Raw genomic sequence first — 14,316 nt, 5'->3', positions numbered from 1 at the left:
AGAATCAAAGGGCAATGTGAGCTACCTGTAAATTGATTTCTGTTCCAGGGAAAAATAATGGCGTCAGTGGTTAAAGAAGTATTGTAGGATCATTTTAACAGGACTGGAATTATATGGATATCATAGCAGGGTTAGTTGGGGCGAGGGAGGATGATCCAATCTGATCAGCTATTATGATGCCAATAATTTTTACACTATATATTTAGTCTTTCATGTGAGAGACTAGCAGTAACATGCTCCAATTTGTACAGCAGAAGACAGAGGGTAGTTATAAATGGGTACTGCTCTTCTTAGCCTAATGTTAGTGGAGTCCTTCTGGGTTTAGTGCCAGACCTTTTACTGTTTACACTATTTATTAATGATATCAAGCTTATTATATAAGTTTGCAGATACTCCAACTTTGGGTTCTGTCAGTGAAATTTAATATCTGCATCTGGCCTCCTTTTTCTTCTTAAACAGACTGTGTATAGCTTCAATTCATTTTTGTGATAGTAGGGCTATATATATATATAAATTCGCCGACCTTTCAAACTAAGTCAACTACCAATAGGTAACAGTTCTCTAAAAGGAGAAGTATAACGTTAGTAATTTGGCATCAAAGGATGGTGTTGATGGCTTAACTCGCAAGACAAGAGATACTTAAAGTGTAAATTTTAAAAAAATCCACCAAACCTGTCTGTAAATTTTTTTTTATGCTTTAAAATAGGATTTAAGTCTCATGAAGACATTTATCTCTCTAAGGTAACATTATACTTCTCTTCAAAAGAAAAGTATAACCTATTGGTAGCACAGTTTAGGAAAGTTTGTGGTGGTTGCCTTACAGTTTCAGGAAGAAATGTTCAAAGCATTTCTTAGCTCATTTTTGAGAATGTGAGTTCTGTGTTCTATGTAACTAGACTTGGCAAGCCTAGGACAAAATAAAATCCACATAATAATAATAATTCTCAGTAATTAAGACTAATACAAGGGGGTATCAAAAAGTTTTTCCACTGACTTTCTGTATATTCCATGAACATTATTGACTGTATTGCTTGTTTTATCTAGTAACATAGACAAGAAGTTTCTTTTGTTACAGAGTATCATCATGGATAAAGTGAATATTGATCCATTATCAAATTACGGTTTTTGCAAGGCAAACAGCCAAGGACTATCCATGAAGAGATGTGTATAGGGATATTTGTCCATCATATATAATTAAAACATTGGTGGAGAGCAGCCATCCACATCTCACACTGCTGAATTCACAGAAAAAAAAAGAGTTGAGACCATGATAAACTATGGATCACTGCAGAGCATAATTCACAATGGTTTGAATAAGGTCTCAGCAATACTGACCTGTTTTTTCCTGAGTGGTGACTATGGATGAATTGTGGATACATCATTTTAATCTGGGTTGAGATGAGCATTATTTATATATTTAATACAGAAGGTGTTTTCTCTACTCCGTCAGTTTGAACAATAGGCTTAACTGATCAGGCTGGAAGTGGTCTCAAATTGAAGCTATTTCTTCCTAGGTGTGCACAATTAAAAATTCCGAATAATTTTATTTTACAGAACAGGCCAGTTTTGTAGTACAAATGAGAATAGTTCAACATTCACTTCTTAGAATGAGCCACAGGAAGATGTTAACTGTTAACATCTTCCTGTCTAAGTTGATAAGGCATTTTTTTCTGATTAACAATTTGCACAATCATGTCCTTTGTTCCGGGGGGGGGATGATTCTCTACTAACACTGCCTACCTTAAAAGAACTAATCGTTAGGATTCCATTGCACTGCTCACTCACTATATGTCTCCACACAAGCTCATACACTCATTGCCACTCGTTACGTTTAAAATGAAATTGAATTAGATCCTAATCTAATAGTTCATGACAGTTTGATTCCTTTTGTTTTTGGCCACAATTTACTTATGTAAATGCTGTTTCATTGCGTGCTATTCTTGCCACAAAAAATGAGGGGTGTGATGAAAGAATCAATTTAGAAATTGTACAAATGATGCCTGGTTTTTCATTAGAATATGAGTGTTAACACAATTATATCTGCAGAACTTTTGCGATATCCAACCGAATTCCTGGACAGCCTCAGTTTAAGTGGTTTACCACCCAACATTTTAGAGTTGAAGGTAGGAGCAGTTGTTATTTTACTGCGGAATACGGCAATTTCAGAAGGATTGATCAACAATACGAGACTTATAGTCAAAGTTATGCATCAGAATTATTTGGATCTAGAAATAATAACAGGAGCAGCTAAAGGAAAACGGGTACTCTTACCGCTTATAGATTTGACTTTGCCATTCTCATTTAAGAGATAGCAGTTTCTTATTCGGCTGGCTTTTGCGATGACTATAAATAAAAGTCAAGGGCAAATGTTTGATAGAGTCAGAATTTCGCTTACTAACCCTGTATTTAGTCACAGCCAATTTTATGTAGCAGTGTCTCAGGTCAGATCATTCCACCATGTTAAGATAAGGTTACCAGAAGGGCACAAGAATACAAAAAATGTCATTTTCAAAGAAGTATTATGACTGTACTACATTTTAAGAAGTTGGGCCGCAACATGAGTGTCATGGTACATTTTTACACTTCTACATCGGCTTTTCCCAGAAAATTTAGGAGGTGTAAGCGAAGAACAGAGTGAGAAGTTTCATCAGGACATTAAAGACGGGGAGGTGGTGAGTTTTTAGTGGACTTTTTACTATTCTGCCCTTTTTAGTAGTATTTTTAAAATGTATTTGAAAATTGTGAAATTTTCATAATGGGTACTGCTAGTTCTCATAGATTACTTGGAGAAAGGTACCACCTTCTCCAAGTAATGTACATTACTACAGCAACTAAGAAAAAGTGACATGGAATGCTCAGCAAAGGCATGCTATTGCTTCGTGACAACACATCAGCCCACACCTTTTCCCTCTTAGGGGGGAGAGGAGTAGTTCATAAAAAGAAGTAAAATACTGTTAATGAACTTTCATAGTGTACAAATCATTTTGTTATAGTGATTATTAAGAAAAATTATTTGTTCAAATAGTAGTGACAAGTGAAGCAAGCTTCGGCCAAAAAAAAACATGTTTGTTGCCTCTAATTCTTCCTTAAATTTATTCAGACTCCTACATTTTGATGCTCTTCACCTTTGATTCCTACCTGATAAGAATATCATCATTTAACAGCTTTTTTTCTATGCAGCCCCAATTAGTGAGGCTTTACTGTATATTCGCATAAATTAAATGCCATAATTATTTTCTTAGTAATCTCAACTCATGTTAAAACTATACTGTCACCAATCATCATTCTACTGGTAAAATACCTGGAGTGCCTGCCTTGTAACAGGCTTAGCATTACTTCAGCATGTTCACTTAGATGTACCAAACTCTGCTAGTCAACTGTTAAAGGAATGCAGCATATTGCTTTACTTTAGTGAGCTATTAAAAAATAGGGTGTTGTCAGACACCCTGTTTCCTCATCCTGGAATGTTTAGCATTCCTGATACTGCTTTCAAAATAGAAAAATGGAACAGGCTGAAAACAGATCACATAACAGTAGAATTTTACTGGGCAAAAAGCATGTACCATCAGACCCCAAATTAAGATAGAAGCAATTTGTTTGATTCATTATTGTGTCAGTAGTTATGCTAACATAGGGATCAAAGATTGTCTCTGTGGCTAAATTGACCATTGAGCAAAAACAATATCTTTGTTAATTTTCTCATAGTATCAAAGCAGTTTGACTACAATAAATTTAACTTAATATAAGATTTAATGAACTTTTGCATTGCAATACTCTGCAATCACACACTTGCTCCATCATGCCTGCCACTGATCAAAATGCTTTTAGGCAGTTATGTTTGATTGGCCCAAACTGTTTTGGGAATGTTATTTACACGATCAAGGAGCCAGCCATGTCTCATTCGTTTTAGAACTTCATAGTAGGTAGCAGTGCAGTAACAGTGACACCTTGGTCTCTGCATCATGTACATATGCCCAAGACCAATCACCTGTAATAGTTTTTGTTAAAAATGCATGATCTGACACAGCTTGTTTCAACAACTCAAATGAAATAAGGTCTTGATACTGTCATTGGTTTCATTAAAGAATGGCAACATCTTTAAGCAAAAAATTTTCCTTATGAGCACTTTAAATTTTGTTATGTCTGTACATTGTATAAATTTATACTAGACTGGTGTAAGACACAGTCACAATCTTTTAGCTATCAATATGCATTCGAGAATTATCATTCATAGAACTTTTTGTATTGTGAATCTCCATTATGTGCTTTAAAATTCATCACTATTCTTTATTTTTTGTTTAAGATTGAATTCATTGAAGACTTGCCTAAAACTACAAATGGGAAGATAAAACGAGTTGAATTACGGAGCAAGGAATGGAACAAAAAGTAACTTACCCATTGGTTATTTCCATTTCATAAATATAGGATATTTTTATGTGAATTCTAATAAAGTTATTTACTATTTCCAAATGTTCTCTCATGCACTTTTCTACCAACTTTAATGTAAATACCTAATACACATAGCAGATTCATTCTTGGAGCTCTGTTTATATATTAAATAAATGATAAGAGGAAGAGACAACAATGATTGTGTAGTTTCTCTTGGGATCAACCTCTTGAGTGCTGGAAATGATCTCAGAACTGCACTTTAAAATGAAAATAATATATTTTATTCTATATGGTATCATAAGAGTTGCTTATGATAGCATAAGCAACCCTTATGGCAGCTGTTGCATTTAGAGCAGTACACTAAATGCAACAGCTGTGTAGGGCTTTAGAGAGAGAGGTTTTTTTTTTCATAAAAGGGCAGTATAAGAATAAGAGAAATTTACCTCTGTATGATATTCTCCAGAAATTAATTATACAAATATTGATAAATTGTGGAATGTATTGAGCATCATAACTCTGTTATATACTATAAAAGGGCAGTTATGAATGATAAATCTGCCCTCTGATGATGGTTGTTGTTATTTGGTTTTTAGGAGCATTAGCAACTAAGGCCATATTGCTCCGGGATATGCGGTGGTCATTTTCCTGACCTTTCCACATTCTCCGTATTTGGTGGTGATGGGCTCGAACCCCGGTCTAATCAAGAAGCGTGTGCTATGCACTGCTGCTCCTTCCCACCTGGCTACGGAAGCGCTCTGATGATGGTGTTCAAGAGGTTGGTCCCAAGAGAAACCTTATAATCATTGTCTTCTTTTTTAAATCTTATGTTTGTCTATGTCCTTTATTTTAATTTCAGTAAATCCACCAATATTCACAAGCTGTATAGATTTGTTAGTGATCAAATACATTGTTTTTGAGATCTACAAAGCTGTAGATTGCTTCTAGTTATATTACGGCAACAATAAAAAAAAAGTGATCTTTCTCAAGCTTAAGACCCAGTCTACTATTAATCTGGTTTCTGTCTGAACCTACCATTGTCATAATCATGGAACGAGGAAGAAAATGTTTAAGAGAAACTAGTGTAATTGAGAGAGATCAGGCAGACAAATTTTTGTTTTGTGGTGGTTGGGAAAATATGTCAGTGAGGAGAAAGGTTGATGCATTTTATGAACAGGATGAGAAAGGCTAATATTGTAAAGGGATGATCAAATGTTAATCCCATGGGCTCATATCTGGTGAGTATGGGCTTGGTACACCCAGAAATTTTTTTTTTTTTTTTTTTTTTTTTTTTGACTGGTGCGGCATAAGCCTCGGGCTTCCTTGCACCATATAGCTAATAATAATGTGTAAGTTTAAATACAGTACCTAAAGGAGATAGAGAAGCTATGACAAAAGAAATGAAGGAAATGGAAAAATACTAATAGTGAGGATGGCAGGAGGAAATGAGAAGTATGCTGAAGTGAACCAATATAAGCAGCATTCGAGGTATAGTGTCCGCACCACATGGAAGAATGCTGCCCCTGTGGCACCAGGTGATACCACCATTTTTTTTTTTTTTTTTATGAAAACTCCAAACACTGAACCTATAATACTTAGTACATGTGTGGGTTGAAAAGATGAAAGAACATACTTGTTGACCTTAGACTTGAATTTCAGTATATTGTTATTTTCAGGAAATACATGTGAATGGAAGTTGAAGGAATAAATGAGGAAGAAGAAAAGTTGGACAGTAAAAGAATGCCGACTGGTTTTGAAGAGAGAGAGAGGGAGAATTAGAAAAGCATGCAGTGGAAAGACTTCGTAAGAGACCGGTCACTAATAACCCAACTGCCCTCTTTTTGAATGGAGTCTAGAAGCCTGAGAGTGGTTATGGGGTTATTCTTCCTACATCTATTTCTCCCAGATGTAGGAAGAACATTCCACGATAAGGCAGATTTGGGATTTGTACTGAGTGAGTAGCTGTTTAGAAGAAAAGAAATGCCAAGAATGAAAGAGAAAACCCAGTTCTAGATGCAGGAAAGAAAGCTTATACAGCATCAGCTAAAAAACAAAAAAACTTCCCATTTTACCCATCCATTCACTCCAAAAGTTTGTCCACTTCTTCCTTGAATTTATTTAAGCTGTCAACTTCCACAACAACAGATGGAAGTTTGTTCCAGCAATCAACTACCTGCTGGCTAAAGGGAAATTACCACACATCTATTCTACAACTGTCTTTCCTCAATTTGAGTTTATGCCCCCTCGGGTTTGTAATATAAGGAAAAATCCCATCAGCACTGAAACTGCTCAAACCATTCAAGGCCTTATACACCTTGTTGCCAGATGCTGCAATTTGCAGAACTTAAGCCTTTTTTGGTAAGAGCGCCCCTTTGTTTCTCCCACAAGTCTTGTTGCCCTTCTCTGTACTTGTCCTAGCAACTCTACATCCTTCCTGAGGCCTCCAGTGCTTATGCTCAGAAAGAGATTATTAGGGATTACCCTGACTTCTACAGGTATGTGATCTTGTCTATGTCATCAAAGCTTTCTAGACAAGATCACAAAGCATAGGAGCAGAAGAATCATTTTTGCGAGATATAAGACAGGATTGAAATTAACTAAGTTATCTTCACACCACTGGAGAGCAGTATTTAAGAAAGTGGAAGTGAATAGTCAAGAAGTTGAAGCTCTTTGTGCAGGGCAAGGTTTCTCAAACTGGAAGGTGGAATGTAATGTGCAATCAGCAAAACTATGGATAGGATTTCCAATCAATGGAAGAAGGTCATTAATATAAAAGAGGAAAAGAATGGGAGAAAAAAACACCAGCATTAGCAGAGAACAGAGAGCTGTCTACCATTACCCACAGTGAGTTAAAACTAGATATCCAATAAAAAAAATGCTTATGCCAATTTTTCAATCCATAAGATGGAAGCTTATTTAGAAGACGTTTACACCAAACATGATCAAGAACAGCTGCTTGAGTTTTACCAAACTTTTCCATAGATGGGAGGCGCCTCCGTAGCCAGGTGGGAAGGAGCAGCAGTGCATAGCACACGCTTCTTGATTAGACCGGGGTTCGAGCCCGTCGCCACCAAATATGAAGGATGCGGAAAGGTCAGGGAATGACCACCGCATATCCCGGAGCAATATGGCCTTAGTTGCTAATGCTCCTAAAAAAAAAAACCAAACCATAGATGGGTAACATAAGCCAGTATATTATCTGGACTGACACTGATAGAATCCATATTGCGATCACTGATCAGATGGAAGGTTAATGGATTTCTCCATTACTTTAAAAAAGAGTAGAAGGAAGTGCAATGGGAGAAATGTCACCCTTTTTAGGAATTAAGTGGAAATGGTAAGTGGAGAAATACCATCAGGTCCTGGAGCTTTCTTGGCATTAAAATTGTTCTAACATCCTTTTGACAAAAGTTAAGGGAAAAGTTGAGGCCAGTAGCTTTGGCAAGAGACCAGAATGCTCAACTACCATTTGGACTGATTAATAAATGCTTTACAATTGATGCAAGCTTTGGTGTATAGGCAGAAAATGAACCTGGAGATTTGAATGCTAGCTAGTTGTGATATTCAACATTCTTATCTTGAACAACCTTAGCACATTTGTTGGAAAACCAAGGTTTGGATAAAGGGTGTGATTTTAAGTGGAGTGGGGAATAAAGAATTTCATCGGCATGGTCTGAGCAATCATTGACCTTGGGAGATTTAAAACAGTAATCTAACAAAGGAGAAAAGAAATCTCAGATTATTCCATTTTGTATTCTTGTAATGCCAAACACAAGGTTGAAAAAGGCTTCATTGGAGAAGAGACCATCAAAAAGTTGTGATTTGAGGTGCCTAGAGGACCACCTACCTAAACCATGTAGTTGGAAGGGTTTTTTCATGAGAAAAGGATCAAGACTGTTGGCCGTGTGGTCAGGATTGTTTGGTATTCTGGTAGGTAAATGAACAATTTGTGTGAGGTCGTTAGTAATTACAAAAGCCTCAGCAACTTGACCAGCTGGGTTTGTGTGACTAGAAAATGGAAGCCAGCTAGAGTTGTGAAGATTAAAGTCATTGAAGGAAGTCAAGAAGTTTCAAGTGATTAGTGGAGTTTGGAGAACGATAGAGGCAACAGGTGAATTTGATAGAATGGGGTATAGAGATTTTAAGCCAGAGAAGATCTAAAAGAGGAAATTCCAAATGACTAAGTCTCTGACAGGGAATATCAGAGTGGACATATGCATTGCACAGAAAATAATTAGGAGAAATAAGATGAACAGTGGTTGAATCAACTGTTGATACTTTGGATATTGCCAGACTGTAAGCAGAAATGCACATCTTTGAGGTTGAAACTCAGACCACATATATTTGTGAAATGAAACTTTGCTTATTGGAGGATTGAAGTGGTGAAACCCATATATAGTCTACAGTGCAAAGCTTCAGCAACCCCTATTTCTTTCCATCATGCAGTATGATTGATGGAAATCATGGCGAGATTCAGTCTATCTGACATTTCAAGGCTCGAAAACAGTGTTCACAGGCCAGCTACTAGATAGTACACTGGGTAAAAAAAAAAAGGTAAACTGCAGCCATTATCAATCCACTGCAGGATGGAAGCCTCCTCAATGATTCATGTTGAGGGAAATTGACCATAAGCAGTCAGGTAGACCGGCTTGAACACCGGTCTACTCAGAGCGTGTACCACTTGGCTATGGAGGCCTCTAACTGGACTGCACCTATTGCTAGCCCTTTACTTCTGCTATGGCGCCTCCATAGCCAGGTGGGCAGGAGCAGCAGTGTGTAGCACATGCTTCTTGATTAGACTGGGGTTCAAGCCCGTGACCACTGCATATCCCCTTGAGCAATATGGCCTTAGTTGCTAATGCTCCTAAAAACCAAATAACAACAACAACTTCTGCTATGGAAGGAGTCTGTGTATGTGGGGGGGGGAAGCATTGTCAAGGAGCTGGGTATATACCATATCCAAAAATTTCGTTACTTCATACATGCCCTCTGGGTAAGCAAGGTACACAGTGCCTAGCCAGACTAAAATTATTAAATATAAAACGTAAACAATTTCCAATTCATTATAAAAATATTAATTTAATGTATTATTTAGTAAATGGGTATATTTTGAGGTTAGACAGGCACAATTTCCCTGTGCCTTTCAACCTCAATATATATACTAACGCATTATGTTGTTTAATTTTTAATGTGCCATGTTAAGTAGCTCCAGATGCATGAAATACCATGTTATAAAGGCAGAATAATTCCTGCCATCGGTTTCTGCAGAGTGAAGAGTGTACAGATGTGTGTTGTTACATCGTTTGCCTCTAGTGATAGGATGCTGAGGCTTTTGCAATTACCAATGATCTCACACAGATTGTTCATTTACCTACCAGACAATCCTAATTACACACCCATGACCTTTTTCTCATGAACAACTCTTCAAAGTACATTGTCCTTTAGGCACAACAGATCACAACCTGGTGATGGAGTCTTGTCTGGCATTACAAGAATCTGAGAAGGAATGATCTACAAGCTTTCTGTTCTTCTTTTCCTTGGGTTTTAAATCTTCTAATGTTAATGCTTGTTCAGGTCATGTCAATGGAATTATTCTTGTGGGGATGAAATACTTTATTCCACACTTTATCTAAACATTGGTTTTTCCAGTAATTGTGCTGAGACTTTTCAAGACAAGAATGTTGCAATTAGCTTGCATCCAAATCTCCAGGTTGATTTCTGCCTTTTTTTTTTTTTTTTTATGTGAACTCCAAACACGAGAAGTATTAGAACCTATAGTACTTAGTACCGTGCTTGGGTTGGAGATTGAGAAGACGAAAGAAGATATTTGTTGACATTGGACTTGAACTTCTGTAGATTGTAATTTTCAGGAAATACGTATGAAGGAAGGTTGTTCCAGAAAACGGCAGTTGAATGAATAAATGAGAAAGATGAAAAGTTGGTTCTGTGGGTTTGAAGTTGGACAGTAAATGGATGTTGGCTGGTGGCGGCACGTGTTCGGACTGTTTTGAAAGAGAGAGCGGGAATTATAGAAGCTAATTCAGAAGAACAGTGCCCATGGAAGTATCTGTAGAAGAGGCATGCAGCAGAAACAGTGCGTCTATGAGACAGCGAGTGGAGAGACTCTGTTAGAGATGAATCATTAATTAACCTAACTGCCCTCTTCTGAATGGAATCAAGAAGCCTGCGAGAGGTTTTGGGGGCACCACCCCAGATGTGGGAACAATATTCCATGGCAGGGCGGATTTGCGATTTATACAGAGTGAGCAGCTGTTTGGAAGAAAAGTAACGCCGAGAGCGAAAGAGAAAACCAAGTTTTTTAGATGCAGAGGAAGCAATATTTGTAATGTGCTTGTGCCAAGAGAGATTAGAAGTCAGGGTAATCCCCAAAAGAGATATATCCTTTTGCCTAGAAATTGGAGTGTCACTAAAGATAAGCATAGGAGCAGAAGAATCCTTTTTGCGAGATATAAGACAAGACTGAGTTTTAGAAGGGTTGAAATCAACTAAGTTGTCTTTGCCCCACTGGAGAATTACCTGAAGATCGGCATTTAAGGAATTGGTAGCAGATTTTCGAGAAGTTGAAGCTGATTGAGCAGGACAAGGTTTCTCAAAATGGAAAGTTGAATGCAATGTACTATCATCGGCAAAACTATGGATAGGATTTCCAGTCAATGGAAGAAGGTCATTGATATACAAGAGGAAAAGAGTGGGGGATAGAACTGAACCTTGGGGGACACCGGCATTAGTGGAGAAGTTAGAAGACAGAGAGCCATCAACCATCACCCTCAGTGAGCGATCAGAGAGAAAACTGGATAACCAATTACTAAAAACAGTTGGCAAACCATAAGATGGAAGCTTGTTTAGAAGACCTTTATGCCAAACACGATCAAAAGCCTTTGAGATGTCAAGAGCAACTACTTGTGTTTCACCGAACCTTTCCATTGAATTAGTCCATAAATGGGTAACATAAGCCAGAATATCACCAGTGGATCGACACTGATGGAATCTATACTGGTGATCGTTGATCAGATGGAGGGTTTCTAGGTAGTTTAAGAGTTGGCGGCTAATTGATTTCTCCATTACTTTAGAAAGAGTAGAAATAATTGCAATGGGACGATAATTGGATGGGAGGGATTTGTCACCCTTTTTAGGAACTGGCTGGATATGAGCAAATTTCCAAGCAGAAGGAAAAACACTACACTCAATCCAATACAGATTTTCGAGAAGTTGAAGCTGATTGAACAGGGCAAGGTTTCTCAAAATGGAAAGTGGAATGCAATGTGCTATCATCGGCAAAATTATGGATAGGATTTCCAGTCAATGGAAGAAGGTCATTAATATACAAGGGGGAAAGAACTGAACCTTGGGAAACACTGGCATTAGTTGAAAAGTTAGAAGACAGAGAGCCATCTACCATCATCCTCAGTGAGTGATCAGAGAGAGAACTGGATAACCAATTACTAAAAACAGTTGGCAAACCATAAGATGGAAGCTTGTTTAGAAGACCTTTATGCCATACATGATCAAAAGCCTTTGAGATGTCAAGAGCAACTACTTGTGTTTCACCGAACCTTTCCATTGAATTAGTCCATAAATGGGTAACATAAGCTAGAACATCACCAGTGGATCGACACTGACAGAATCCATACTGGCGATCATTGTTCAGACAGAAGGTTTCTAGGTAGTTTAAGAGTTGGCGGTTAATTGATTTCTCCATTACTTTAGAAAGAGTAGAAATAATTGGATGGGAGGGATTTGTCACCCTTTTTAGGAACTGGCTGGATATGAGCAAATTTTCAAGCAGAAGGAAAAACACCTTTGGAATAAGAAAGTGAAAAAAGGCGGCAAAGAATAGGAGTAAGTTCAGGAGCACAGGTTTTGAGAACAAGTGGAGAAATACCTTCGGGACCTGGAGCTTTCTTAGCATCGAGATTCTTCAAAATCCTTCTGACATCCTTTTGACGGAAGACCACAGGAGGAATTGAATCGAGTGTATTGGGAATGGTGGGAGGTGTTTTACCAAGATCATTAATATATGAGTTGGAAGAAAAATGGGATGCTAGCAGGTCAGCTTTATCCTTGGCTGAAGTGACAACAGAACCATCTGGTTTGGACAGAGGTGGGAGAAGGGATGGCCAAAGTTGCGGCCAATAGCTTTGACAAGGGACCAGAATGCTCGGCTACTATTAGGGCAAGAAGCAAGTTTTCTACTCTTAGCCTGTTCAAACTCTAGTTTGGACTGATTAATAACTGCTTTACAATTGTTGCAAGCTTTGGTGTAGGCAGAAAATGAAACTGAAGAATTAGAAACAAGCCAATTACGATATGCAACATTCTTTTCTTGAACAGCCTTGGCACATTTATTGGAAAACCAAGGTTTAGATAAAGTGGAGTGTGGGATAAAGGATTCCATTCCTGCAAGAATAATTTCGCTGACACAATCTGAGCAAACATTGACATCAGAAGTTTTGAAACAGTAATCCAACCAAGGAAAAGAAGAAAAGAAATCTCGCAGGTCATCCCATTTTTGTAATGCCAAACAACGAGGTTGGGAATAGCCATGAAATAAAGGCTCCATTGGAGAAGAGACAATCACCAAGTTGTGATCTGAAGTGCCTAAAGGACCTCTCACTTCGACCGTGTACTTAGAAGGGTTGTTTGTTAGAAAAAGATCAAGCGCGTTGGCTGTATGATTAGGAGTGTCTGGTATTCTTGTAGGTAAATGAACAATCTGTGCAAGGTCATTAGTAATTGCAAAAGCCTCAGCATCTCGACCAGCTGGGTGGGTGTGACTAGAAAACGGAAGCCAGCTGGAGTTGTGAACATTAAAATCACCAAGGAAAATAAGTCAAGTTGCAAAGAGAGGAAATCAAAAAGCTCCAAGTGATTAGTGGAGTTGGGAGAACGGTAGAGACAACAGATGAATTTTACACAATGAGGTAGAGAGATTTTAAGCCAAAGAAGATCAAAGAGAGTAGATTCCAAATTTTCAAGTCTCTGACAGGGAATATCAGAATGGACATATGCACAGGTACCACCTTTGAGGCGAAAGGAATCATACAGCGAATAATTTGGGCATCTGAGATGAGCAGTAGTTGAATCAACCGATATCTGAGATTCTGTCAGAAAAAGTACATGGGATTTGGCAGACTGCAAGTGGAAATGGACATCATTAAGGTTAGAATTGAGACCTTGTATATTTGTGAAATGAATTAGGTAGTGCTTGGGAGGTTTAGATTTTTTCGCAGATAAGCTTGCTCTATTAGTTTGACAATTCATGGTGTATTCAATAGTAAGAAAAAGTGGGTGGGACATGTTGTATGAAGTAATGAAATTTTTGGATATGGCGTACACGTGGTAAGAATATACCCAGATTCTTGACATAACGTGGCCTCGACAATGCTCCCCGCATACACACTACTCGGATTCCCTCCATTCACTATCTGGCAGAGTAGAGGTAGCAAGATTATACACTAGCTGATCCAGAAGCCTCCTAGAGAGTTACCAATAGGTTCGGTCCAGTGTAATAACTAGCTGCCGACCTGTGAACACCGTTTTAGAGCTGTACCCTCGAAATGTAAGGAATATTGGATCTCGCCATGATGTTCATCATAACCTCAAAAGTCATCAATCATACTGCATGATGGAAGAGATAGGGAAGGGTTGACCGGAACTTAGCTCTAGAGACTAAACATGGGTTCCACCACTTCAAGCCTCCAATAAGTAAAGTGGAGGTATTGCACCGGTTGATGAGAGTCATCTATCATCTAGTACTGCCTGGTAACATAGAGGGGCAGCATTCCTCCATGTGGTGTGGGTGCCACACCTCGACCCCTGCTTACGTTGGTTCACACCTGGGTGGTCACCCACCATGTACTTGTGCATGGAGGTTATACCCAGGATTACTAACAGTCCCACCATCGTGAA

The 14,316-nt window shown here is 38.2% G+C and overlaps 1 protein-coding gene across 2 annotated transcripts in view; it reads left to right on the top strand.

The window, feature by feature from the left end:
* LOC150076434 (acyl-coenzyme A synthetase ACSM3, mitochondrial-like) overlaps nt 1-4,470 on the top strand; it is a 336,253-nt gene extending 331,783 nt beyond the window's left edge. For both annotated transcript variants that reach the window (XM_090387091.1, XM_090387090.1), the window contains exon 16: nt 4,304-4,470. In XM_090387091.1, the coding sequence (XP_090243217.1) occupies nt 4,304-4,390 (87 nt within the window). In that variant the 3' untranslated portion in view covers nt 4,391-4,470. The remainder of the gene's footprint in view (nt 1-4,303) is intronic.
* Nucleotides 4,471-14,316: the final 9,846 nt, after the last annotated feature.

This window comes from Mastigoproctus giganteus, chromosome 13 (assembly GCF_048544385.1).
Source record: "Mastigoproctus giganteus isolate SK-2022 chromosome 13, ASM4854438v1, whole genome shotgun sequence".
In the NCBI taxonomy this organism is placed as follows: domain Eukaryota; kingdom Metazoa; phylum Arthropoda; class Arachnida; order Uropygi; family Thelyphonidae; genus Mastigoproctus; species Mastigoproctus giganteus.
This window is presented reverse-complemented; position numbering and strand designations above follow the sequence as displayed.